This window comes from Perognathus longimembris, chromosome 4, assembly GCF_023159225.1.
Source record: "Perognathus longimembris pacificus isolate PPM17 chromosome 4, ASM2315922v1, whole genome shotgun sequence".
NCBI classification, from domain to species: domain Eukaryota; kingdom Metazoa; phylum Chordata; class Mammalia; order Rodentia; family Heteromyidae; genus Perognathus; species Perognathus longimembris.
In genome coordinates, this window is record NC_063164.1 from 7086891 (window position 1) to 7112835 (window position 25945).

At 36.4% G+C, this 25945-nt stretch overlaps 1 protein-coding gene and 1 long non-coding RNA gene across 30 annotated transcripts in view; one reads left to right on the plus strand and one right to left on the minus strand.

The window, feature by feature from the left end:
- The window catches only part of Trip12 (thyroid hormone receptor interactor 12), a 132974-nt gene that overhangs the window by 86504 nt on the left and 20525 nt on the right, over nt 1–25945 (plus strand). For 10 of the 29 annotated variants that reach the window (XM_048344559.1, XM_048344573.1, XM_048344586.1 and 7 more), the window contains 19 exons: nt 1395–1463; nt 1550–1715; nt 3688–3814; nt 3907–4066; nt 7009–7162; nt 8458–8686; nt 8980–9098; nt 10153–10360; nt 13187–13287; nt 13668–13842; nt 14976–15117; nt 16316–16507; nt 17263–17414; nt 19490–19662; nt 19969–20042; nt 21048–21247; nt 22093–22220; nt 24326–24477; nt 25130–25272. In XM_048344559.1, coding sequence (XP_048200516.1) covers nt 1395–1463; nt 1550–1715; nt 3688–3814; nt 3907–4066; nt 7009–7162; nt 8458–8686; nt 8980–9098; nt 10153–10360; nt 13187–13287; nt 13668–13842; nt 14976–15117; nt 16316–16507; nt 17263–17414; nt 19490–19662; nt 19969–20042; nt 21048–21247; nt 22093–22220; nt 24326–24477; nt 25130–25272 — 2864 coding nt within the window. The remainder of the gene's footprint in view (nt 1–1394; nt 1464–1549; nt 1716–3687; nt 3815–3906; nt 4067–7008; nt 7163–8457; nt 8687–8979; nt 9099–10152; nt 10361–13186; nt 13288–13667; nt 13843–14975; nt 15118–16315; nt 16508–17262; nt 17415–19489; nt 19663–19968; nt 20043–21047; nt 21248–22092; nt 22221–24325; nt 24478–25129; nt 25273–25945) is intronic. The other 19 variants (XM_048344583.1, XM_048344563.1, XM_048344567.1 and 16 more) reach the window with 11 other exon arrangements.
- Nucleotides 5537–25916, minus strand: LOC125350225. The gene is made up of 3 exons (XR_007210703.1): nt 25655–25916; nt 15693–15701; nt 5537–5547 (listed from the first exon to the last, which is right to left on the minus strand). It is a non-coding gene; the product is annotated as an uncharacterized LOC125350225 (long non-coding RNA).

The window sequence follows — 25945 nt, forward strand, 5'->3', positions numbered from 1 at the left end:
CCCCCCCCCCCAAAAAAAAAAAGACATAAGAGGCAGGAAAATTAAATAATTGATAACTACTTTCTTTTCTATATTACAGAGTAGCAAAGGCTGGGGTGTTTTAATTGAATTCTCATTTTTTGAGAACTATGCTAGATCTTGCATAGGAAATCACTAATTTAGGGAAAAAAATAAGGTGAACTAAAAGACAAGTGCAGACAGTAAAATGTTCTTTCCCTTATGAGGGTCAGTACAGATAATGTCTGCAATGACATCACTCCTTTATTTTTGTAGTGAATAGCAAATTGCTTTTTGGTTTGGGTGAAATTTCTGGGTCATAAACTTGGCCTGGACACTGTTCCTGAGCTTTTGGGCTCAATGCTGGTTTTTCTACCACTTGAGCCACAGCTTCACTTCTCGCCTTTTCATGGTTAATTGGAGATCAGTCTCACAGACTTTCCTGTTCTGACTGTCTTCAAATCTCGATCCTCTCTCCTGAGAAGCCAGGACTACAGGCATGAGTCACTTAGGTCTACTGCAGCAAATCACGCGCGCACGCGTGTGTGTGTGTGTGTGTGTGTGTGCGCACGCGCGTGCGCACTGCCCTTAGGCTTGAACTCGGTCTGGGTGCTGTCGCTGAGCTCTTTGTGCTCAAGGCTGGTGCTCTACCACTTGAGCCACAGCTCTTTTTGGAGGTTAATTGGAGATAAAGTGCCTCATGGACTTTCCTCCACCCAGGCTGGCTTTGATCCACAGATTTCAGCTTCCTGAGTAGCTAGGATTATAGGCTTGAGGCACTAGTAGTGCTTGGTAGCAAGTTAATTTTATGCCAAGTATTTTCTAATTTTTTAGCGACTCTGTTTCAGATAATTTGTATAGTGGCTATATCAGTCAATGCACTTACTTTGACGTTAATACTACCAGCTCTCGAACCCCCAAATTTGTGGCTATTTGAGTCTCTGTGCACCTTGTCTGGTTGACATACTTAACTATGTCTACTTGTAAACATTTAAACATTTCTGTTTGGAACATTGAATTTATTAGCCTATATTAGTTTACAAGGGGAAGTTTCATTGTGATATTTTTCACACATGTACAAATGCACTTGGAATATTTCTAAGGTAACATAGGATCTTTATATTTTCTTTAAGTGTTCTTAGGTATAACTTGTTTAGTATTCCTTTTATTCTTTTTATTTGCCTTTTTACTTGGGAGTTAGTAGAGAAGAAAGTTTGCTTCCAGTATGATTCTCTTTGCTCTGAAATCTGTTACTGGATTGTACTATACCTAGGTTCAATTTGCTTTCTACTAATTGAGATTGCCTTACAGAATTCAGGGCTAAAAAGAAGATAATTGTGAAATTTGCTAGTAGAATTTCCTTATATTTAATAAATTTCTTTTTTCTTGACATATAGGACAAAAAGTCAGTTGAAAGCACTTGCCTTTGTTTTGCACGTCTAGTAGACAACTTTCAACATGAAGAGGTAAGTGTTTTATCTGTGATATTTTACAAAAGCTGTTGAATTGCTAAATCACAACATAACCATTTCTTTTTCTTGTATTCATGAAGAACTTACTACAACAGGTTGCCTCCAAAGATCTGCTTACGAATGTTCAACAATTGTTAGTAGTGACTCCACCGATCTTAAGTTCTGGGATGTTTATAATGGTTGTTCGGATGTTTTCTCTGATGTGTTCCAACTGTCCAACACTAGCTGTTCAACTGATGAAGCAAAGTAAGTGCTATTTTACTATTGTATTTTAAGCAGGAAAAGTGACTTACTCTTGACTAAAAAGTCAACGTAAGTTAAGCAAGTAAAAGAGACTATGGAATGTCATTGGATTAAAAAAAAGAAAAATATTAACAATAGGTATGTAGTAATGTAGCTCTATGGTAGAGGCTTACCTAACATGCATGAGGTCCTGTTTTTGTTGAAAGAGTATATTAGTATTTCTAATATTGTTATTTATGTGATTCTGTGGCTCATGACTCAAGATCATGGATTGCTACACAATATTAATTTTATAATGATTCTCATTAGAGTCACTAACAGGTACTATAGTTCTTTCTAAAGTCTGTCTAGTTTCTAGAACATTTGCTACCTTCAAAAAGGTTGAACTTGGGGCTGGGAATATGGCCTAGCGGCAGGAGTGCTTGCCTCCTATACATGAAGCCTTGGGTTCAGTTCCCCAGCACCACATATACAGAAAATGTCCAGAAGTGGCGCTGTGGCTCAAGTGGCAGAGTGCTAGCCTTGAGCAAAAAAGAAGCCAGGGACAGTGCTCAAGCCCTGAGTCCAAGACCCAGGACTGGCAAAAAAAAAAAAAAGGTTGAACTTACATATACTGATAAATGTCTCTGATACTTGCTGCTAATTTTATTTTTAAACTTTGTTCAGGAGATAATTTATTCCATTATAATTGCACTTGATCATTTCTATGTATGAAATCTACTTAGGACCATAAATTTTGTAATTGAAATCAGATAATAGTAGAGCTTCAGAATACATCTGTTTTGATTATTTTCTAGTGGGGATATTAACCATACTTGTTTGAAACAGTTATAATTATGATTAATTTTATTCCTATGGTCCTAAAATTTAAAGAAGTCAAAGTTACCAAGACTGTACTTTTTCAAGAGATAAAATTTTTTTTAATCATTTTGTGAATTTGTGTGCCTTGTGCATATGTATAATTTTAGAAATATACATGGACCGTAGGCAGCAAGACTTGGAGCTTCAATCTTCAGGTTTCAGCATTAGAATGACTAAACCTGTAGAGACTAGGAACTCCCCTCCACTTACAGTGTCAGTGCCTCTGAATTGTTTCCATGAAGATTACTTTAGAAATTGATGCCCTCTGGGAATGGAAACTTAATGCATAGAATATTGTAAAAATGTTACTGTTTGGTTGGAATGTAACCATTGTCATGTATACCTGGAAAAGTAAGTTCCAGATGCTTTCAAGTGATGTACCATCCATAGTTGTCCCTACATTTTCATTATATCTGAATGGAAGACAAGTATATAAATGTATTGGAATGGCAGCATGTAGAAGGTGCTTTTATTTAAAAAGGGGTTGTGATCCGCAAGAAAAGTAATGAAAGATGCTTAATATCTAATGGGTGAGATTGAAGTGATTATGATTAGGCTTACTTAACAGAAGGTTCATACTCGGTTGAAGTTACTAGAGAGAAATTCTTAAAATGTACGCACATTTCTCCTTAGAGGTTTGTTTTTGCTGGTATTGAGGTTTGAACTCCTCATCCTCTTGCTTGCCTCACCCATTTCCTTCCACTTGAGCCATATCTCAAATCCTGCTCTTTTGCTGGCAATTTGTACTCAGGGCCTGGGTGTTGTTCCTAAGCTTTTTTGCTCAAGGCTAGCACTCTGCCAGTTGAATGAGCCTCAGCTTTACTTTAGTAAAGTTTATTAGTTTATTGGAAGTGAGGACCTCACAGACTTTCTTGCACCAGCTCACACTTCAAACCATGGATTCTCAGATCTCACCTCCTAAGTTGCTGTGATTATAGGTGTGAACCACAGGCACCTGGTTCTCCTTAGGTTTTTATTTCTGCTAATTCAGATATTTTAATTTCCATGTTATGTTGTCTTATAAGAGAATAATTTTAATTACTTCAATTCTAGGAAGTATTTGAACTAGGCACTACAAACTAGTTTCATAGGCTTTTGGATTTTTTTATTGTTGGCTTTACAGACATTGCAGAAACACTTCACTTCCTCCTATGTGGTGCCTCCAATGGAAGTTGTCAGGAACAGATTGATCTTGTTCCTAGAAGCCCTCAAGAGCTATATGAATTGACATCTTTGATTTGGTAAGAATAATAACTGGTTTGAGATAACTTTGGAAATTAAATATTTAATGGTCAGAAACTAGTTACTAAAAGAATTACACTTTTGTTTTCAGTGAACTTATGCCATGCTTACCAAAAGAAGGCATTTTTGCGGTTGATACCATGTTGAAGAAAGGAAATGCACAAAACACAGATGGTGCAATATGGCAGTGGCGTGATGATCGGGGCCTCTGGCATCCTTACAACAGGATTGACAGCCGGATCATTGAGGTAGTAGTTTCATTGTACCACTTAAGTATGTTTATTTGGATGGAGAGCTATGATAGGCAGGGATGGAATGGGGAGGTAGATGTGTGTATTTCAGTGTGCTCAATTTTTAAATTAACTCAAGATTTTCTCATTTTTGTCTCCTGAGAACAAGGTTCTCATTTCTGTTCAGGTCAGAAAACATGATGTTCTAGTCCTGCTTCTGCTGCTAACTACCTGATTGACTTAGAGCAAGTAATTTAAGTTCTTTGTTCTGTGGTTTCCTCGTTCCTGAAAGGAAACATTCGAGGAATTTGGCTCTTTTAAAACATATCAATCTTAATTTTAGTTGAAAAGAATCTCCCCCAAAATAGTTACATACATGTCAGTAAGAGTAAAAGCATGAAATCAAATTATAGCTGTGGGTGAATGATAAATTTCAATCAGTAAGTAGGTTTGACTATAATTTGTTTAAAAAATAATTTTTTATTAGTAGTAAGGTATTATACGGAGGGATTACTATCTTGTAAGTTAGGTAATGAATGCAAATTTTTTTCCCTCTCCTGGGGCTTGAAATCAGGGTCTGGACACTGTCCTTGAGCTTCTTTGGTTCAAGGCTAACACTCATCCACTTGAGCCACAGTGCCTTCTCTGTATGTGGTGCTGAGGAATGGAACCCAGGGCTTCATGCATGCTAGGCAAGCACTGTACCACTAAGTCACATTCCCAGCCCATGAATGTAATTTGTTTTGGACACTGTCACCACTTCCTTCTTTCCCTCACCATTCCCCTACAATTTATTTGTTAATGGAATACATTTATTTTGTATTTTTTAAATTATTGTTATAAAGGTAATGTAGGGAGGGGTTACTGTCTCATAAATCAGGTATTGACTACATTTCTTTTTGAGCAATGTCACCCCTTCTCTCTTTTTCCTTCCCATCCCCACCTACCAGTTGTATAGTTCGTTTTCTGCATAGTATCTACTGAGTACAACTGCTGAGTTTGCCTCTCCATTTCTGTGTCCCTGCCAGCTCCCCACCAAAGACAGATAAACATAAAAGGAAAAAAAGGCCCAAGAAATAAACAAAAACACCAAAAAACAAAACAGACAATGCCATCTTTACCCACAACGGGGATAAATATTAACATCAAATGAAAACCACTTAGTACAAAAATAGGTTAATCTTTTGGGAATTTGATAAAGGTCAGTTATACAAAATGAGCAAACTGTTTTCCCTAACCTAGGAAATGTGAAGTTTCTTGAGATCTTATACATCATTTGCTGTTACCAATGCATAAAACTACAAACCTTAAATGTATTTTCTGATTTCATCCTGCAGTTTGTTTTTGGTTTGGTAAGATCTTTGAAACAATGTTGTATATATTTATTACTCATAATAGCTTCTTTTGCACTTCTTTTTTTGGGGGGCCAGCCCTGGGCCTTGGATTCAGGGTCTGAGCACTGTCCCTGGCTTCTTTTTGTGCCACTTGAGCCACAGCATCCACTTCTGGCTTTTTCTGTGCATGTGGTCCTGAGCAATCGAACTCAGGGCTTCATGCATGCTAGGCAAGCACTCTTCCACTAAGCCACATTCCCAGCCCTTTTGCACATTTTTATATACCTTGGATGTTTGAATTTTCTTAGAACATCATACCTGTATTGCTATTTATCCCCCCCCCCTTTTTTTTTTCCTTTCGTCCCAATCCTGAGGCTTGAACTCGGGGCCTGGGCACTGTCCCTGAGCTTTTGTGCTCAGGGCTAGCAGTCTACTACTTGAACCACAGATCTACTTCTGGTTGGTTGGAGATAAGGAAATTTCCTGCCCAGGCTGGCTTCAAACTGTGATTCTCAGATCTCAATCTCCTCGGTTGCTAGGATTATAGGCATGAGCTACCATGTCCGGTCATTCTTTAATAAAGCTATATTATACCAGTTTGTAAAAATAAATTTGTAAAAAACATTTTAAAAACAATGACTTCGTTGTAAAAATTGAGTTCTTATGAAGAACTCTTCATTGAATCAGGACCACCTTGCTTTTATGAGGAAGTTAACTTTTGACTAGTTTTGTTCATTGTTAGCCTTAATATATTAAGCATAGGCCATGGCTGCTAATGGTCTTAATCTCCAACTCTAATTGATTTTTTTCTTTTTGTAATTTTCCACGTAATCCTACCTTTGCTATTAGCATATGCATTGTATTTCACGAGAGACTTCCATTCCACCTAGGAGTCTCAGTGTGTAACTAGCAAGCATAACACCCTGAGTTCTAGTTTCAATTACTTCTCCATTTTCCCCCAAATGATTTTGTGACCTTAAAAAAAAAAAAACCAAACAGAAAACATTGTCTTATTGTATAACTAGTTGGAACTTAGAATCCTCTCTGCCTAAGCTCCTGTGAGCTGTGATTCTTAGGCATGCCCCACCATATCTGCCAGACTCTGTGACTTCTCCAGGCTCACTGAAATCAGGCAGTGTTGGTGTAATGCGCACTTTTACACCTTGGTGACTAATCTTAGTTTTACTTGTGTTCCTTATAACTTTAGACTAACATATTTAAATATCTTTGTTTCCTTAAAGACAATTTTACATATCATTTTGTTTTTAGGAATATCTTGGTGGATGCTAGGAATCTTATCATGTAAATGTCTCTAAGCATTAAACTACTTAAGACACTGGCTAACAATTTTTTTTCCCTCTCAGCAATGTCTTTAAAAGTGCCTTAGATAAGATAAATGATGTCTTCATGACAGTTAACACCACGTGACTGGGTACTTATATTTTTTTCTAAGGGTGCCTGATAGGGTCTGAAGTGTATAATCATTGCTTAGTTGAAAATCATTCCTTGAAGTAATGAGTTTTTACATGAAATACTTAATGATAGAATCTATAGAGGGTCCCCAGTGTGTCTTAAGGTAATGCGTTTCTCCCATGTTTATATTCAAGGTTTCTCTTTCTTTGCTCTCAGGCAGCCCATCAGGTCGGTGAGGATGAGATAAGCTTGTCCACTCTGGGACGAGTTTATACTATTGATTTTAATTCTATGCAGCAAATCAATGAGGACACAGGGACAGCACGTGCCATTCAAAGAAAACCTAACCCCTTAGCCAATACCAACACTAGTAAGTACCTTTTGAGTTCAGTAGCACTCTACTGTTGTGCATAATATTTTCTGTTTTCATGATCATAATTGGCTCTTTGCATATGCTTAGGAAGTTGAAAAGTTATATAACAGTAATTTGTGTTTTTAAAATCATTTGCATCAATTGACATATTAAACTGGTATCTCTCCCAAAATTCAATGCTTAAAGTGATGTCCAGTTAGAACTGGCAGTGTAAGTGATGATTTATTTGTATGTTCCTGCTTTCTTAGTCCACCCATGCACTCAATTAGTTCTTTCCAACATATTTGTATTTTTGGTGGTATTAGAATTTGAACATAGGGCTCCATGCTTTCACTACCATTTGACCATACATTATAATCCCTGCTTATGACTGGTTATTTTGGACATACGCTAATGGACTTTTCTGTCTGGGTTGGCTTTAAACTGCAATCTTTCGAAGGGACAGAGTAGTAATACAGCTTTATAGATCATAAGTTTCTTTATGTCTCACTATTACTGCATCTGTTCACAGCATGTAAACAAATGTATATGACTACATTCTAATAATTTTATTTAGAAAATCAAGTGGTAGGGTGGATTGGGTTTCTTTCCTTTGATACTGCTAACTCAGTTACAGCTCTCATCAGTTACTGTTCAGTTTATCTGTTTAGCCTCCTACCATTTAGAAATACTACCCACTTCTTGAAATCTGCCTACTTCCATTAATTTATTCAGTTTTATTTATTTCTTGAATTTAAACTTAGTATCCTGTGCTAGGCAAGCAAGCACTTACCTTTAAGCAACACCTTATCCTTTTTTACTTTAGTTACTTTTCATATAGTGTCTTATGCCCCAACCTTCCCCATTCTCCTATGTTCAAGGCCTCTGTGAGTGCAATTAAAGGCATGTGTTACCACTTTCTGCATGTTCTTTGAGATATAGGGTATTCTTAACTTGCTTGATATGATCTCATATAATTTCTCCTATTTGTGTTTCCCAAATAGCTGGGGTTATGGGCATGAATTCCTATGCCTGGCTGAATTCTGCTTATTTCTTAACAGTATTTCTGTTAATCTTGCATTTTGCTTAGTATTTAAGTATATATTAGTAAAATGAAGAGATACAGTCAGCACACTGATACCTGTTATCTCCAGCTGGTCATTGTAAGCTAGTAGTTTTTTGTGGCTAAACTTTGTCTTAATGTTTGTGACTATAGGTTTAGTAGTATTTGAAATAATTGTATTGGCTTGGTTACTTTTATTTTTAAATAGTTGGTTTTGAAGTCTGTTACTTAGTTTTTGTTTTTTTTTAAGGTGGATATTCAGAGTTAAAGAAGGATGATGCTCGAGCACAGCTTATGAAAGAAGATCCGGAACTGGCTAAGTCTTTTATTAAGACATTGTTTGGTGTTCTTTATGAAGTATATAGTTCCTCAGCAGGACCTGCGGTCAGACATAAGTGCCTTAGAGCAATTCTTAGGATAATTTATTTTGCGGATGCTGAGCTTCTGAAGGATGTTCTGAAAAATCATGCTGTTTCAAGGTATGTTGTTGATGTAACCACTAAAAGCACTTCATAAAGTTTCTGAAGTTATGTCAGGATCCTACAAAAAAATAGAAAGTTTGTTGGGAGCAGCTGGTCTCATTTCTGGTCTTAGTTTTTTATAAGCCCAATTTTTTAATGAAAACTAACCAAATTGAGAATTTAAGGGAAAATTTTGTCATGGTATAATGGTGTTACAATGAAAAGTACCATGCTCCTACATTAAAAGTAGTATGGCCAAAAGTAATGACCCAATTTAGTCAAAGTTTATATACAAATGCTTTCTTTTTTAGTCACATTGCATCCATGCTATCAAGCCAAGACCTGAAGATAGTAGTTGGAGCACTTCAGATGGCAGAAATCTTAATGCAGAAGTTACCTGATATTTTTAGTGTTTACTTCAGAAGAGAAGGTAATGTCATTCATGAAAATAAGTTAATGTTCACTTAGTCCAGATACTACTTCAAAACAAAAAATTTTAAGCAGAATAAAAACTATTTTCTTTTTAAGACACTTACATGCCATAGCAGCATATAGAGAATGTTTTTTTTTATATATATGTGAAAATGTTATTGTTTTAGATTCCCTTGTCAACCAGTACATACCAGTCAGTGACATTTCCATAGACACTCAGTTCCAGAAGCAATCATAGACTTTTAAAATATAGCTAATATATGGTCATCTGGAAAGATCTCCTCAGAAAATAAGATGCTACTTTGTTTCCCCTCACGTATTTATGTAGCATATACATAACAATTGATGTGAATTCTGTCCTCCTAACTATGCTCTAGCAGTATTGTATTTTTTCAAGCATATGAGTGTTTATTGTAATTTCTTGAAAAAATGTATCTGTCCCCCTACTCGAGAAGTCTCAGGTGCTGCGATGGTCTGGCATAAAGAGTAAACAGTATTTATGGAATGAGTTGTGACTTCTAAAGGATATGATGGAAAATAGACCCTTCACCAGATAAATTTGAATGTATGCACATCCACTCAAAAGTTCCTATTGTTGACACAGGCCTTCTTGGACACACACACTTAGATATGTACCATTCCACTATCCTAGTCCAGATAAGGATCCCATCTCACACGTGGTGCTTCATAGTAGCTGTCATACTGTGACTTGGTGTCCTTGTAGTCCTTAACGTTAACTGGTGATACTACGTCTTGTACTGGCTATCACCAGGTGCACTGTATTTTTGGAATTCATTCTTGTTTATATAATGGATATTTTGAATTTTGAGTAGCTTTTAAAAATATGATCTGGTTCTGAAGATTATTATATGTTCAAATTTTCTTGTATTTTTCTAGCTTTGTCTTCTATAGCTCCATCCCCATTTGGTAGCTTTTTTTCAAGCAGTTCTCTTCATATTAGTGTTTAACACTTGGGGGTTTTTATAATGGTGGATAAGTGGTCTTGCCTCCTGATTAAAATTGACTTCTTTTTCATCCTTGTAATTATAAAGGTGTAATGCATCAAGTTAAACATTTAGCAGAGTCAGAGTCTTTGTTGACAAGTCCACCAAAGGCATGTACAAATGGGTCAGGATCCTTGGGGTCTACCACGTCAGTTAGCAGTGGGACAGCAACGGCCGCCACCAATGCTGCAGCTGATCTGGGATCACCTAGCTTGCAGCACAGCAGAGATGATTCTCTGGACCTGAGCCCTCAAGGGTGAGTGAAAGTTACATTGTTAATTTTACCTTCTTTGTAGTTAACTTTGCTTTGGTATCCAAGATTCATGCAGACTCATGTAAAATGCAAGAGGTAGTAGACATTGTCTGTTTGGGTTTTTTTTAGGGAGAAGGAGAGAAATGAGTGCTGTGGATTGAACTCAGGCCCACAGCACATTCTAGACAAGTGCTTCTACCACTGAATTACTGCCCAGTCTCTTGTCTTTTGTTAGATGTTCAATGAAAATGGAAAAGATACTTTTGGAAACCTGTATTCAGTCTTGTTTTGACACTAAGAAGAATGAATACTCCCTGTTACTTTCACAGTGTCAAACAGCTATTGTTTCACTCTGTTTCTGCTTCTATAATTGTGATTATTATATACTCAACTACTGTAAATGTGTCTTTAGTATGTTAAAATTTTAAAGTTTGCCAGGTTCCTCTGGCTCCCACCAGCTTCTCATGAGACTTAAGAGGTAGAGGATGGTCGCTTGAGGCCAACTTGAGCAGAAAAGTCTGCTGGACTCCATCTCCAGAGGTGTGGCTCAAGTGATAGAGCTCAACTTGAGCAAGTAAAGGACCCTAAATTAAACCCCTCAGTACTAATTCCCAAACCCCTCTTGGAAATTTTAGAAAATACGGAAACCTAATTTTATATCTAGACCTTTCACTATAAAGTGGACACATACTTTTTTCTTAACTAAGAATAATGGTTTTCCTTAAGGAAAAGTCTGTACTTCCACCTATTTCATATTAGCTTTGTTATACTGAACTATAAACCCTGCTATATGCTACTGCCTCATGCCTACAATCCTGTTTTGGGGAGACAAAGAATGTGAGCATTGTGGTTCTGCATGAGCAGAAAAGCTTGTGAGATGCCTTCTGCTGATATCTGGTCATAGTGGTATATATATACCTCTTGTCTATCCCAAGCTACATGGGAGGCTGAGATGGGAAGATTGAGGTTCCAGGCCAGCTCTAGCAGAGAAAGTGAGACTTCATCTACAATGAGGGAAACTAGATGTGTTGGTAGACTATGGGAAGCCTAAAGTAGACTAATAGATCACAGGCACACTTTAGTGTTCTATCTAAAAATAACCAGTGAAAAACAGAGCTAGAGACATGACTTAAAGTGATAGAGCCCCAAACGGGCAAGTGTAATGCCCTGTGTTCATTTGCATTACTGTTAAACCACTCTTGTTTGTTTTAATTTTGTTACAGAAGCATATCACTCTTTAAGATATGTTAGAAGCTGAGTATTGCTCTATGAATGCAATGTGATAAATTAGATTTAGTTCCAAAATTTAGAATCTAAGTATAATATTGCATGCTACCCGTTATATCTTGATAAAAATACACCAATACTGAATAAGTAGAATTCAAAAAGTGAATTCGGTAAACTTTAACCTTGGAAAGGGGCTTGCTTAAAAAGACTGCATTTTTAGTGCCACCTGGTGGCAGTTTGCCACCCTAGCTTAAAAAATAATTTTGGTAGTTCCCATGAGTTGTGGCAAACAACTGAGACTTCATGCACAGGAAAACATTTGTGTTTAGGTGTAATTTGTCACCTGCCACATTTGAAGAATCTGGGCCTGGAAAATACTTGTATCTCTGACCTCTCCAGTTCTAAGGTTGTACTTGTCTTCCATACTCCTTTTTTTAAAATCTCATATCCACTTGATTGGAGGGTTTTGCTGTCTGATGCCAGTGTGGTGCCCAAGCTGTAATAGGTCCTTAGAATTTTAGGGTAACATAATAGAGCTCAGACCCACAACATTTCTGAGCTATTTTAAGTTAAGGAGTTTGAGTTGTTTATGGAGTCTTTAACAGTTGATGATACCAAAGAAAGAGGGAAGTACCTTTCTCCAATATTTTCAGCCTTAAGTGGTTCTACATTCCAAGGGAAAAGTTCTAAGTAATTTTATTTTTAAAATAGAAACTGTTGAGGCATATTTAAGGTTTATCTTTTGAAAGCCATGTACCCTGATTGTCCTATGTATTTGAACAATTTAAGTATGTTCATAGATGTGTTAGGTATTAGAAAACTTTTTCCAAAATTTTTCATAATTTTGCAATTTGAACTGGATTTTATTTCTGTTCATCTTAAGTACTTTTGTTACTGTAAGAACCTACTGCTGTCTCAAGGTATTTGTAGTGCTGAGTAAATGGTATTAGCCACGTGTGGTGGTGCAATCTAGTGTTAAAAACAAAGGCTGTAGTCAGATGGGGAGTAGTAGCAACAGGAGCAGTGTATGGGGCTAGCCTTGAGACAGACATACTTTTTTATCTTAAAGATGATATATGTACACGAATAGATGCTATAGACAAATCACACATAGTTCTGATACAGAGTAGGCTTACTAGTAATTAGTTACGTATATGTGCAAAGTGTTCATAAATGCATTAATTTGTGATGGTTTGGCCATGAAATAACTTTTTGTAGGTCGTTATAATCAGTAAAATATTTGATGGCTTAATATTGAGTGCCCTGTATACTTGGTTGCCATTTAAGTTAGGGATGAAAGATGGCACTAGATAGAACACACAGTTTTTAGTTGGTGATAAACATAGTTCTTACAATCTTGATTATTTGTACTGTTTTCTTAATGTACATTATGTATTGTATCTTAAATATGAATACATAGATGAATCAGATTCTATTTGGTAATCATATCCTTTGTACATCTCTAGATTGTGTCTGGCAAAGATGTAGCATTAAGTAAAGGTGAAGAACATCATATTAGACAATTTTTTTTGTAACTTAATGTATCTGCCATTTTTAGCTTTTCTTGATGGTAATCGCTAATCTCATTTTTTCACGTGATAGTCGATTAAGTGATGTTCTGAAGAGAAAACGACTGCCAAAACGAGGGCCACGAAGGCCAAAGTACTCACCTCCAAGAGATGATGACAAAGTAGACAATCAAGGTGTGTCCTTAGATGAAACTTGGGTACATGGTGGGGAAGATGGTAGCATAAGTTACCAGATGAAGTGTTCTTTATCTTTTGGTCATGGGCCTTGAACTCTGGGCCTGGGCGCTGTCCCTGAGCTCTTCAGCTCAAGGCTAGCACTCTCCCACTTGAGCCAAAGGTTTTCTGGTGGTTAATTGGAGATGAGTCTCACTGACTTTCCTACCTGGCTGGCTTCAAACTGTGATCCTCAGATCTGAGCCTCCTGAGTAGCTATTAGGATTATAGGCATGAGCCGCCAGTGCCTGGCTAATTTGCTTCTTATTTTTAATCAGTTAAGACTAAACCAATTTATCTGTACTAAGCCAATTTAACTACAGTTCTTTTTCTTTTAACAGCTAAAAGCCCCACCACCACTCAGTCACCTAAATCTTCCTTCCTGGCCAGCTTGAATCCAAAAACATGGGGAAGGTTAAGTGCACAGTCCAATAGCAACAACATTGAGCCAGCACGAACTGCAGGAGTTAGTGGTCTTGCCAGGGCTGCCTCAAAGGATACCATATCCAATAACAGGTAAAGTGGGGGGAGAAGGGAAGGTGAGAGATTCTCTGTTGTTTCTATCTTGAATCAGGAAATCTTCAGCACATTTATTATATGGAAGTGATAACACGGAAAAGGAACTTCACAGAAATGGCATAGCTCAAGGATGAGGTAGATTCTCAATTCATGAACCCTTTGTCCCTAAGCTCCATCTGTCTTACATTCTGACAGACAAACATAGAAGCTATAATACATGTTCAGAACCAAATTTTGTTCTTTATGGAACCTTTTCCTCAGTTCTATTTCAGACAAAGGGAAGTTATTTTTCTCTGTTTTAGGGCAGAGGGTTTTTGTTTTTTTTTGGAGGGGGGGCGGTTGTTTGTTTTTAATTAAGTACCTGGAACTCTTATCAACCATAAACAGCTTCATACTAATTTATGTGTTTAAAATAATTGAACAAAAGTGGGGGGGGGCACCTTTTTTTGTAGAATACTACTATAGGTTATCATCTTCCCAGATTAAAAAATATATATATGATTCACATGCCACTGGTTAAATAATTTGTTTTGACTGAGTTGGTGGCTGGATTTCTGAATTTTGGTTAAAGCTACCTGTACTTGTAATTTAATCATTCAAGTCTTATTTGTCAGAGCATTATGTGCCCCTAAAGAGATACACATTTCTGGTCTATAACTTCTATTCAAGGACATTACAAATACGCTTATGCCTTGATAATTAGGTAAAATTGAATTTGGATGTGAACACTAAGAGTTTTCACTGTAGGATTCTAAGTAATTATTCTCAAGGTACATTGTAGCCCATTTTCAAAAAAAACTTTGATTTATTATTCTACAGACATAGGCTTGAAAGTATTTGCTTTTGATCAAAAGTTACAGATGAAATCTTTTCTGTATACACAGAATAAGACTAATATTTCTTCTTTTTTTTTTAAAAAAAAAGCATACTATTATAAAAAACTGAAAATGTAAACAATAAAAGTTACAGAATCTTATTTCCAGATATATTCTGGAGTTAATTCCTTCCTGTGGTTTTTTAAAAATTTTATTGACAAGGTGGTATACAAAGGGGGTACAGTAACATAATAAGGCAGTGAATACATTTCTTGTGAGACCTTACACCCTCATTTTTCTTTCTCTTTCTTGAAGAGAAAAAATTAAAGGTTGGATTAAGGAGCAGGCACATAAATTTGTAGAGCGCTATTTTAGTTCTGAGAATATGGATGGAAGCAATCCTGCATTGAATGTCCTTCAGAGACTTTGTGCTGCAACTGAACAACTCAACCTCCAGGTATGGTGTCTAGTGCATCTTTCTTGTCCTTTTCAGTCTCTGACATCTTTTCTTGCTTTCTATGGGTTTAACTAACATAGATAGCTTTTCCCACCCTTTTTTAACCAGACATTTTTGCTTCTCCCTTGACTGTCAGTTCATCATTTTATTGAACGCACTAAAAATCTTATCTTTGAATTTTTTCCTCTTCATCCCATTACACATATGCATAGATTTCAGAAATGTCCCTTGAGCACATATCTCTTCAAAGTCTTTTTAAGGTATAAATTAGAATTGATGTAATATGTATGTATGTATTTATACACACACACTCATACACTGTCAGGGTCCCATGATGGTTAGCGGCAGAAGGTTGAGGCTTACTATCTTTTCATACTCATCTAAACTATTGAGGAATTTTTGTTCTTGCGATTTTGATGTTGTTTTGTAATTCTTATTTTTCCCAAGAAAATAACCAGTTCATTTGCCTTTTTTTTTTTTTTTTTTTTTTGGTGAACTTCTGGTCTGAGCACTGTCCCTGGCTTTATTTTTTTTTTTTTGGCCAGTCCTGGGCCTTGGACTCAGGGCCTGAGCACTGTCCCTGGCTTCTTCCCGCTCAAGGCTAGCACTCTGCCACTTGAGCCACAGCGCCGCTTCTGGCCGTTTTCTGCATATGTGGTGCTGGGGAATTGAACCTAGGGCCTCGTGTATCCGAGGCAGGCACTCTTGCCACTAGGCTATATCCCCAGCCCTGTCCCTGGCTTTTTGCTCAAGGCTAGCACTCTACCACTTGAGCCACAGCGCCACTTGTGGCTTTTTCTATGTATGTGGTACTGAGGAGTTGAACCCAGGGCTTCATGTATACAAGGCAAGCACTATACCACTAAGCTATATTCCCAGCCCCCAGCTCATTTGATTTTTAAATGTATTAATAAAGCTACACCTTACATTTCTGTTCGATCTTTTCATTTTGGTTTTAGAACCCACTATTCTTTAATTCATAGTCTCCCACCCCCCCAAAAAAGTTAGTTTGAATATTTTTCATCGTGAAATATTTTTAATTCTCTATGTAAGATCTTTTATACTAAGAATACACTGTTCCCTCGTCTATCTTTTCATAAAAAATTGAGAATATATTTCATTTCTTTTGAAGAAATGTAAATTGTACATTTATTGAGTGTTTAAATCAATAGAGAAATCCTATTCCCATTTATTTCAGGTGGATGGTGGAGCTGAGTGCCTTGTAGAAATCCGTAGCATAGTCTCAGAATCAGATGTTTCATCATTTGAAATCCAGCATAGTGGATTTGTGAAGCAGCTGTTGCTGTATTTGACATCTAAAAGTGAAAAGGATGCTGTAAGCAGAGAGATCAGATTAAAGCGATTTCTTCATGTATTTTTTTCTTCTCCTGTAAGTTAACTAATAATGCTCGTATATCTTAATCCTAAGAATCAGTGTGTACTTATGCAGGTAATTTGTAGTAGGCATTGATCAAGATACTGTGTATTGCTTATCCACACTTTGTGCATAAAGCACTATCCTAATAGTTTTCAAAGAGTATTTTATTGCCATTTATAATAATGTATTACAAGCCAATATCAAAAGATTGGACTCCCCGTCCTTCATCCTCACTGGTAAGAACGAGAGTAACTACTCATAGATATATCTGATTTAACTCACATTTTCTTGTTTTGAATGTTTAGAGCTAGCCAGGATGTTTCTCTTTGGATTATCTGTGTAGTAGACCTAAGAATTACTCTTCTGTCATTTAGCAAATCTACTTAACCCTGTTCTTGGTGTATTGAAAGGCAATTTTGAGCACTGCTTATATTACTTCTACTTTTAGGGTTATCTGCTAAAATCAGGTAAATAAAGGCTGTAAACCTCATTTACAAGTCAGACTGTGCCACTGAATAAATTACTTGTGTTTTCAGAACTGTTTGGGTTTATGAGTAGTGAATAAAGCAGTTGTGAGCCATACCAAAAAACATCTTAATTGAAATAATGTATTTGGAAACCGTGTCCCAACCAAACTAATCATTAAGGATAAAAATGAAGAGATGAATACTTCCCTTCTACAAAACTGCTTACTAAATTTCTTGTCAAAATGTATTTCATTTTTTAAAATGCTTGTTTATTAACCTGTCGGTTTACTTATAACTTAGCTTCCCGGAGAAGAGCCCATTGGACGAGTAGAACCAGTGGGTCATGCACCTTTGTTGGCATTAGTTCACAAGATGAACAACTGCCTCAGCCAGATGGAACAGTTTCCAGTCAAAGTGCATGATTTCCCTAGTGGAAATGGGACAGGAGGAAGGTAAGGACCACTGCCTGGGTATACCCTGTCAGGGTCCCATGATGGTTAGCGGCAGAAGGTTGAGGTTTATTATCCTTTCATACTCATCTATTGAGGAATTTTTGTTTTTGCGGGTATACCCTGCAATTTGTATTTACTTATATTAAAGTAAAAAATGGCAAGAGGTCTGGTAAAAGTCTTAGTCTGTTTGAAAAATATTATTTAACACGTTTTTTAAAAAGTATTATGTAAACAAATGGTACTTGACAACTGTGATAATAAACCTATTTAGTTTTCCTTAAACTGATATGCTTTACTATGTTCTCCCAATTTTGGGTATGGACAATAAAATATTTGTATTCTCTGTTGAATATATGATAATGACTTTAACCTTGTATTTAGGGGTTCATCTTGAAGTTTCAATAAAAAACTTCTGTTTATTCTTAATGTGATTTTTAAGGACTCATAGGACACTATAAAATAATAAAGTTATTATGGGGTATGGAAATATTTTTGCAGGCTTCATGGGATATTTTAATTTGAATTTTAGAAAACAATAATTGGTTTTGTTTTAAAATCCAAACCCATGCTTCCATTTATTTTTAAAGCACCCAAAAATTTGGTTGAATGAAAACTGTTATCTATTTTAAAATATATCAAGCTACCATAGCATAGACTTTGAAATTTAATGTTCATTATATATTTTAGGTGTTTGTGTTTTTGTTGGTTTGTTTTGCTTTTTGGTATTAGGGAATGATCTAAGGCCTCCTATCCTACTCCAGCCACATCTTAGTCCTTTAGTTTGTTTTGCTTGGGGCAGCCTCAGATTCTTTATCCTCCTACCTCTGCCTTCCAAGTAGCTGGAATTTCAAGTGTGTATCATCACACCTGACTTGTTTTGATCATTGCACAAGCCTTGAATAATGTGTGACATAACAGACTTTTTCAACTAATCTTATGAAAACCATGGAAGTTTGCAGTTTTATCCTTATGTGTATGAAATGTGTTGAATACATGTAAGGGAATGCTTTTTTCATCCCCTTATTTACATGCTTCTTTATGGACTTTTACTAGCAACCAATTTTTAAAGACATGTTTAAAGAACAGAGTTTATAGGAAAAACTCAGAGCGTATAGGGAAAAATCTATTAAATATCACAAGGTACTAACTGCTGTAGTTGCTAATAAACTACTTTATTCAAAATGGAGCAAAGCACTGGCCTGTAAACCTAGCTACTTGGCAAGTGGGGAGCCAAGGATGCTGGTGCAGAAAGAAGGAAAGACTAGCATGTGCCTGTTAACTCCAGCTGCTGGGGAAGCATAATTGCTAGGCACAGTGTGTATACCTGTGGTGCTCAGTGACATGGGGAAGCACAAATGGGAAGGTTACAGTGTAGGCCAGCTTGGGCATTAACTGAGACCTCACACGGAAAATAGCCAGTTCACAAAAAGGCTGGAGGCTGAGACCATGAGTCCTTTTCCTAGCACCATTAAATATTTTTTTAAATTATGTAGCAAAGTAGATTTGAAAGGTATAGCTGAAATATTCAAAAACAGGAAAGAGAATGTGTGTGCCAGTGCACGCGCACACACGCTGATTCTAGGGTTTGAACTTAGGGCCTAAGCGCTATCCCTGAGCTTCCTTTTTGGCTTCCAGCATTCTTGGTAGTTAGAGAGAGAGTCTCATGCACTTTCCTTCCCCAGCTGACTTCTAACTGTGATCCTCAGATCTCAGCCTCCTGAGTAGCTAGGGTTATAGGCTTGAGCCACCACCACCTGGCAGAATTTTCGTTTTTCTAAATACAATTTTGTAAGAAAGGATAAAGTACTGAAGAAGTATATTTAAGTTGTTGAAGAATTCTTATTTCAAAAAATTGCCTTATATAGGACATTAGATTAGAGGTTGATTTCATGTGCATGTCTCTGCACTTACACTTTGTTTTCTTATTCATAACTTGTATCAAATACCTTGAGTTACTTGCATTATCATTTACATGACACAAACTTAACTTTGTGCATTAGAAAATTGAAGTTTGTATTTTCTTGCTGTATTGATTGACAACTATAGACTAACCTTTTTTCGCAAATTATCTTGAGCTTTTCTCTCAACAGAGGATCACAGGCTTTAAAGTTTTTCAACACACATCAGTTAAAATGCCAATTACAAAGACATCCTGATTGTGCAAATGTGAAGCAGTGGAAGGGTGGGCCTGTCAAGATCGACCCCTTGGCTTTGGTGCAAGCTATCGAGAGATACCTTGTAGTTAGAGGTACTTTGCTTGTATACCTTTGGGATGAAATTAATATTGAAAAATATATGTGCTGTTACCCTATTTAATACTTTCTGATAAAACCTACACAGTAGGAACTTGTTTTCCTACCACTAATGTATTGGTATTGTGGAACTTTCCTACAGGTTAACTGGTTATTTGGGTGATGAGCTAATTTTTGTCATTTGGAATACAGAATTTTCTTTGATCTTTCTGTTCCATGGATCAACATGTAACTTTTAAAAAAAATGACAAATTAACCATTTATCTAGTTGCTAGACATTTCACTTCTTTGTGTATATTTAGGGTATGGAAGAGTAAGAGAAGATGATGAAGACAGTGATGATGATGGATCAGATGAGGAAATAGATGAATCTCTGGTAAGATAAAATACCCATCATTTTGTAAAATACATTAGTCTTTTTATCTGCAGTTTAGCTTTCTACAATTTGAGTTACCCATCAAGTACTGTCAGAAAGTGTGAAAAATTCTACAAATGACAAATGTAGGTTTTAAGTAACAACTATGTAATTTTATTGTAGTATATTGTTATTTTGTCTTATTAGTAGTTGCTAATCTAACTGTGCTTAATTTTATAAATTAATAAGTTATAAGTTATAGACATAACTTAGCTAAGGTTTGATCTTACATGTAGGATAAAACAGTCTATGTATATATGTGTGCATGCATGCATATGCACCCCTAATGTAAAAATTCAAAATACTCCAAATTTCAAAACTCACAGAATACCACAAGATACTATAAGTAGAAAATTTCACACTTGACCTTATGAGACAGGTTGCATTAAAAAGCAAGAACATAAAAATAAAAAATATTGTATAAAGCTACTCTAAAGTTATGTGTATAAAGGTGTTTATGAAACATCAAATTTTATCTAAACTTGGGTCCTACCCTTAAAGGTACCACCACATCATAAGAATGCAAATATACTCTTTTGGTTCCAGTCCTGGGACTTGAACTTGGGCCTAAGCACTGTCGTTGAGGTTTTTTGTTTTGTTTTGTTTTACTTCAAGGACAGCACTTTACTGCTTCAGCTACAGCTCCAATTCTGGGTTTTTACTATTATTTTGGAGATAGTCTCATGGACTTTCCAGTCTGGCTTCTGTGATCCTCAGATATCCGCCTCCTGAGTAACTGGATTACAGACACAAGCACTCAGCTTATCTCAAATTTGGGGGAGGAGAAATCTGAAATATCGGTGACAAAGCATACCAGATAAGAGTTATTTGTCATGCATAGGGTTTGGTAACTGTCTGTGGTTTCAGACCTTGACTGGGATTCTTGTTACTGTATCCAGCAGGTGAGGATAAACTATATAAACACCCGTATCAGCAGCTAAAATTGATTTTGCTTACTTTATTTAGGCTGCTCAGTTTTTAAATTCAGGAAATGTGAGACACAGGCTACAGTTTTACATTGGAGAACATTTGCTACCATACAATATGACTGTGTATCAGGCAGTACGACAGTTCAGTGTTCAGGCTGAAGATGAAAGAGAATCCACAGATGATGAGAGCAATCCCCTAGGAAGAGCTGGGATTTGGACAAAGACTCATACAATATGGCAAGTTTGAAAATCTTCGCTCCTGCATTTCTTTCCATTCCTACTATTCCCATTCATTTTCCTATTGCTAATCACCACCTACCTTTGCTATCCCTTTGCTAGCCCTGGTATTTTGTGAACTTTGAAAATGCCATGTGTTTTAGAATTGATACTGAAGTCATTATTGGTATTTGTAAGGAGAATAGGAGCTCAAAATATTTAGTTTTGCATATTGTGTGTATACCTTGCTTCCTCAAATTATGGAAACATACCTGTGGACGGCAATAATAATTTACATCTGCCTTTTTAATGCATTTTAGTCCCTAATTAAAACAAAATTTCTTCATTGAAATAGTTCAGTAAATAATAAGATATATTAAATATATTCAGTAAATAATGAGATAGATATTCTGAGTCCTTATAGGCCTTTGGCTATAAATTCCTGCATTTGGTATTCATTTCTCTATGTATAGAAATGGGGGGGGGATTCTTTCCAAGCTACTATTGGAATTTATAACATTGTCCCTCCTCTAATAATATAGCTAGGTTGTGTAGTCTTCAAAGTGAGGATAGAATAGCTTTCTGGGTTCTTCTGGGACTGTTTTCAGTCTGTAATGTGGACTTTTGCCTTTGTATAATAAATTACACTTCTGTGTGTGTGTGTGTGTGTGTGTGTGTGTGTGTGTGTGTGTGTGTACAATACAGCATGATGAATCCATCAAACATTTTGAAAAGTAGAAGGAACAAGTAGGAAAGGGAATATGGTGGAGGGGGTGAAAATATGTTCACAATATACTCTACATGTATGGATATGCAACAGTGAGACAAATACTATGTTTTGTTTATATACTGTTTGATCACATTAGGTACAAACCCGTGAGAGAGGATGAAGAAAGTAATAAAGACTGTGTTGGTGGTAAAAGAGGAAGAGCTCAAACAGCTCCAACAAAAACGTCCCCCAGAAATGCAAAAAAGCATGATGAGTTATGGCATGGTAAGATGATGTTTGATGGGAAGTAGATTGCTTTTCTCATGATTTTAAGGTTGTTTATTTATTTGCCAGTCTTGGGGCAAATAAAACTCAGGGCCTGAGCACTGTCCCTGGTTTCTTTTCTTTTGCTCAAGGCTAGCACTCTGCCACTTGAGCCACAGCGCCACTTCTGGCCGTTTTCTGTATATGTGGTGCCGGGGAATCGAACCCAGGGCCTCATGTATATGAGGCAAGCACTCTTGCCACTAGGCCATATCCCCAGCCCTGGTTTTAAGGTTATTTAGATGTAGTAAAGTCTTTGAATATAACTGAGGGAAAAAAAAAAAAGAACTCACAATTTTACAGGAAGTGGAGAACATGCTTACTCTTAAGGTTTTAAAATTCATGTTTTTTTTTAATGAAGAATGAAACATTTTAATAGTAGAGACTTCTGGTCATTGACAAACTGGCGGGTCCTTCATTTTTATTGTTAGTCACTATAATTATAAATTCTCAGTTGTAGAATTAAAGTGATGACGATAATATAAAAACTGTAGAGTACAAGTCATTTACAGCTTTTCCTTCTTTACTTGCTTTTCTTCTTCCCCAACTTTAATATAGCAGGAAAAACTCGTTAAGACTAAGGTTGTTATATTATGGGGCCACTTTCCACTACAGTAACCTTCCACACATTGCTTTCCTCTGTATGAGAGAAATAAGAGCATTATAACAAATTTGCTTTTTTTTAGCCAAGTTTTTATTTAAAAGCATCTGTATCCCCCTCCCTCTGTTTTTTCCCCCATCCTAGGGGCTTTAATTCAGTACCTGGGCACTGTCCCTCAGCTTTTTATAAAAAGTTCAAGGCCTGCACTTTTGGCTTTTTGGTAGCTAATTTAGAGATTAGTGCAGACTTTGCCTGCTCAAGCTGGCTTCAAACCACAATCCTCAGATCTTTAGCTACCTGAATAGCTGTTGGCATGAGCCAACAGTGCCTGGCTAAAAGGCACTGTATATATTTATTTTTATTAAGTAGTTTTACAAAGGGGTTTCAAATACAAGAATTTAAAAGGCTGTTGATTTTGAGATTGTATTTGTTTTCAGTCTTTAAAAAAGCTCTTAAAAATAAAGCAGTAGTCTTGATTGTTTTTCTTTCACTTGGTAAAAATGAATGGTACCTGTTTGTCCTTTAGGCTTTCAGAAAATGAAAACTTGTTAACAAGAATCAAAGAATCACAGATCCTATTTTAAAACCATCATCATATATTCATATTCAGTTCTGAGCCTTGCATTATATAATCAAACCCTTTAACTACATTTATAATTTGGAAGTCTGTCATATGACAATTATATAATCGAGGAAATTTCTTTAACAGGGTACTTAAATGGTTTGACTTTATTCTTCTCTTGTGTTTTATTACTACCTGTTTATAATTGAAAGAGAGCTGTGCACTGGTGACTCATGCCTGTAATTCTAGCTATTTAGGAGATGAGATATGACAGCCAGGGCAGGAAACTGTGAGACTCTTCTGTCCAGTTAATCACCAAAGAGCTGGAAGTAGAGTTATGTGGCTCAAATGGTGGTAGAATATCAACCTTGTGCAAAAAGAGTAAGGGACAGTGTCCCGGCTCTGAGTTCAAGCCTTAATACCAGTGCCAGCATTATATACACAGAGATAAAAGAGTTTTGTTTTCTGGTCAGTTGTGGAGTTTGAACTCAGGACCTGGGTGCTGTCCCTGAGCTCTTTTGCTCAAGGCTACTGCTCTACCACTTTGAGCCACAGCTCCACTTCCCGTTTTCTGGTGGCTAATTGGAGATAAGAATCTGAGAGACTTTCCTGCCTGAGGTGGCTTTGAACTGTGATCCTCAGATCTTAGCCTCTTAAGTAGATAGGATTACAGTGTGAGGCACCAACATACAACAAGTCTGTTTTTGCTTATGTTTGGGTATTTGAGGAGAAAATGAAATTTTTATAACCTTGGGTTTTTCATGTATAAGATATAAAAGAGAAACAATCTCTATTTGTGCTATTAATAAGGCATCAAGAATTAAAATACTGCCGTTTTAGGGATAAGATGGCTTAGCTGTCATGCTTTGGTAAGAATTTAAAATGTAGTCTTCTATATTCTAGATGGAGTATGCCCATCAGTGTCAAATCCTTTAGAAGTTTACCTTATTCCCACACCACCTGAAAATATCACCTTTGAAGACCCATCATTAGATGTGATCCTCCTTTTACGAGTTTTACATGCTGTCAGTCGATACTGGTATTACTTGTATGATGTGAGTAATGTTGTCTACTTCTGAAATTCCTATGGTCTGTTCATGACAGATTAGCTCATAGTTTCTATTTTCTGATTGATGAATCTTGTCTTGTACTAGAAGTGAAAACTGATTCATCTAAATTCAGGGTTCCTAGCCCAGTAATATGTATTTAATCTGTGGAAACTTATTTCCTACTTTTTTTATGGCATAAGTTCTTAGATTTACTTGTAAAATATTCTCTAGTTATAACCCTATTCAATTAAGCTGGAGATGGAAATTGAACATAAATTTATCATAGTTAGTATTCTTTAGGTATATTTAACCAAATGTTCCTTTAGGGTACAATTAACCCAAATTTTCATTTATTGAAGTTAAGTAAAAAGCTGGTAGAAAATTGCATGTTTTCTTTGATATTTAATGTAAGTGAAAAAAATAGCCTTACCTGAAACATAAGCTGGCACATTAATAAGTAGCTGAGGCGATATCACTGGCATGTGGAGGTTGGGAGTTTAAACAATTACAAAGAGTTGTTGGGATGCAACATTGAGGAGGTTACATATTGGGTATTAGAGACAAGGTGAATTCTTGGCACTCTGAATATATTTGGGAGTGAAGGAAAAGATTGTGACTATAATGTTATTGTTTACTGTTTTTTTTTAACATTTTATAGAATGCAATGTGCAAGGAGATTATTCCAACTAGTGAATTTATTAACAGTAAGTTGACAGCAAAAGCGAACAGGCAGCTTCAAGATCCTTTAGTAATCATGACAGGAAACATCCCAACATGGCTTACTGAGCTAGGAAAAACCTGGTAAGACCATCACTTTCTTGTGGCTTTGTGAACATTGGTTTTTACATACTTTTTCACAGAAACATCTTTATTATGCCCAATCAACTGTTTATTAAGAGTGTTATATTCAATCACAGCTCAGTTATAGTACAGCTTTAGCATGCAAACAGATTGTCCTGAGGCTGGAACTAGTTTTTCTTTATTGTATATGTCTACATGGGATGGGGAGGCAGATCATAAAATAGGATTACAAAGGGATGTTTTTCTCAGAGCCTTTTGAACCAAAGCCATGTAGGTGTCAGGTGAGGTAATTTTTTACATTTCATTTATTAATTACAGTGCAAGTTAGAAACTGGATATTTTTCTTTGCATTGATAAAGGCTGCTATTGTGAATAGAACAACAGGAAGTACTTTTGACAAAAGTGTATGTCAAAATCTAGAACCTGAATGAAGAGGCACTAAGTAAGGCCTTGTATTGCAGGACTGCATGGCTGCTGCTTTGAAAAGCAGAAGCTGCCTTTTGGCAGTTTCTGAGTGGCTTCAATTACTAAAATCAGGGAGGAAAATTGAGAAGAAACAAACTAGTCCTTGGGCATATGCAGTATGGCTTTTTTTTTTTTTTTTTAAGCAGCCATACAAGGCTATGGTGTCATACTTTCTAAATGCTTTGGGATAGATAAAAGATACTATTGA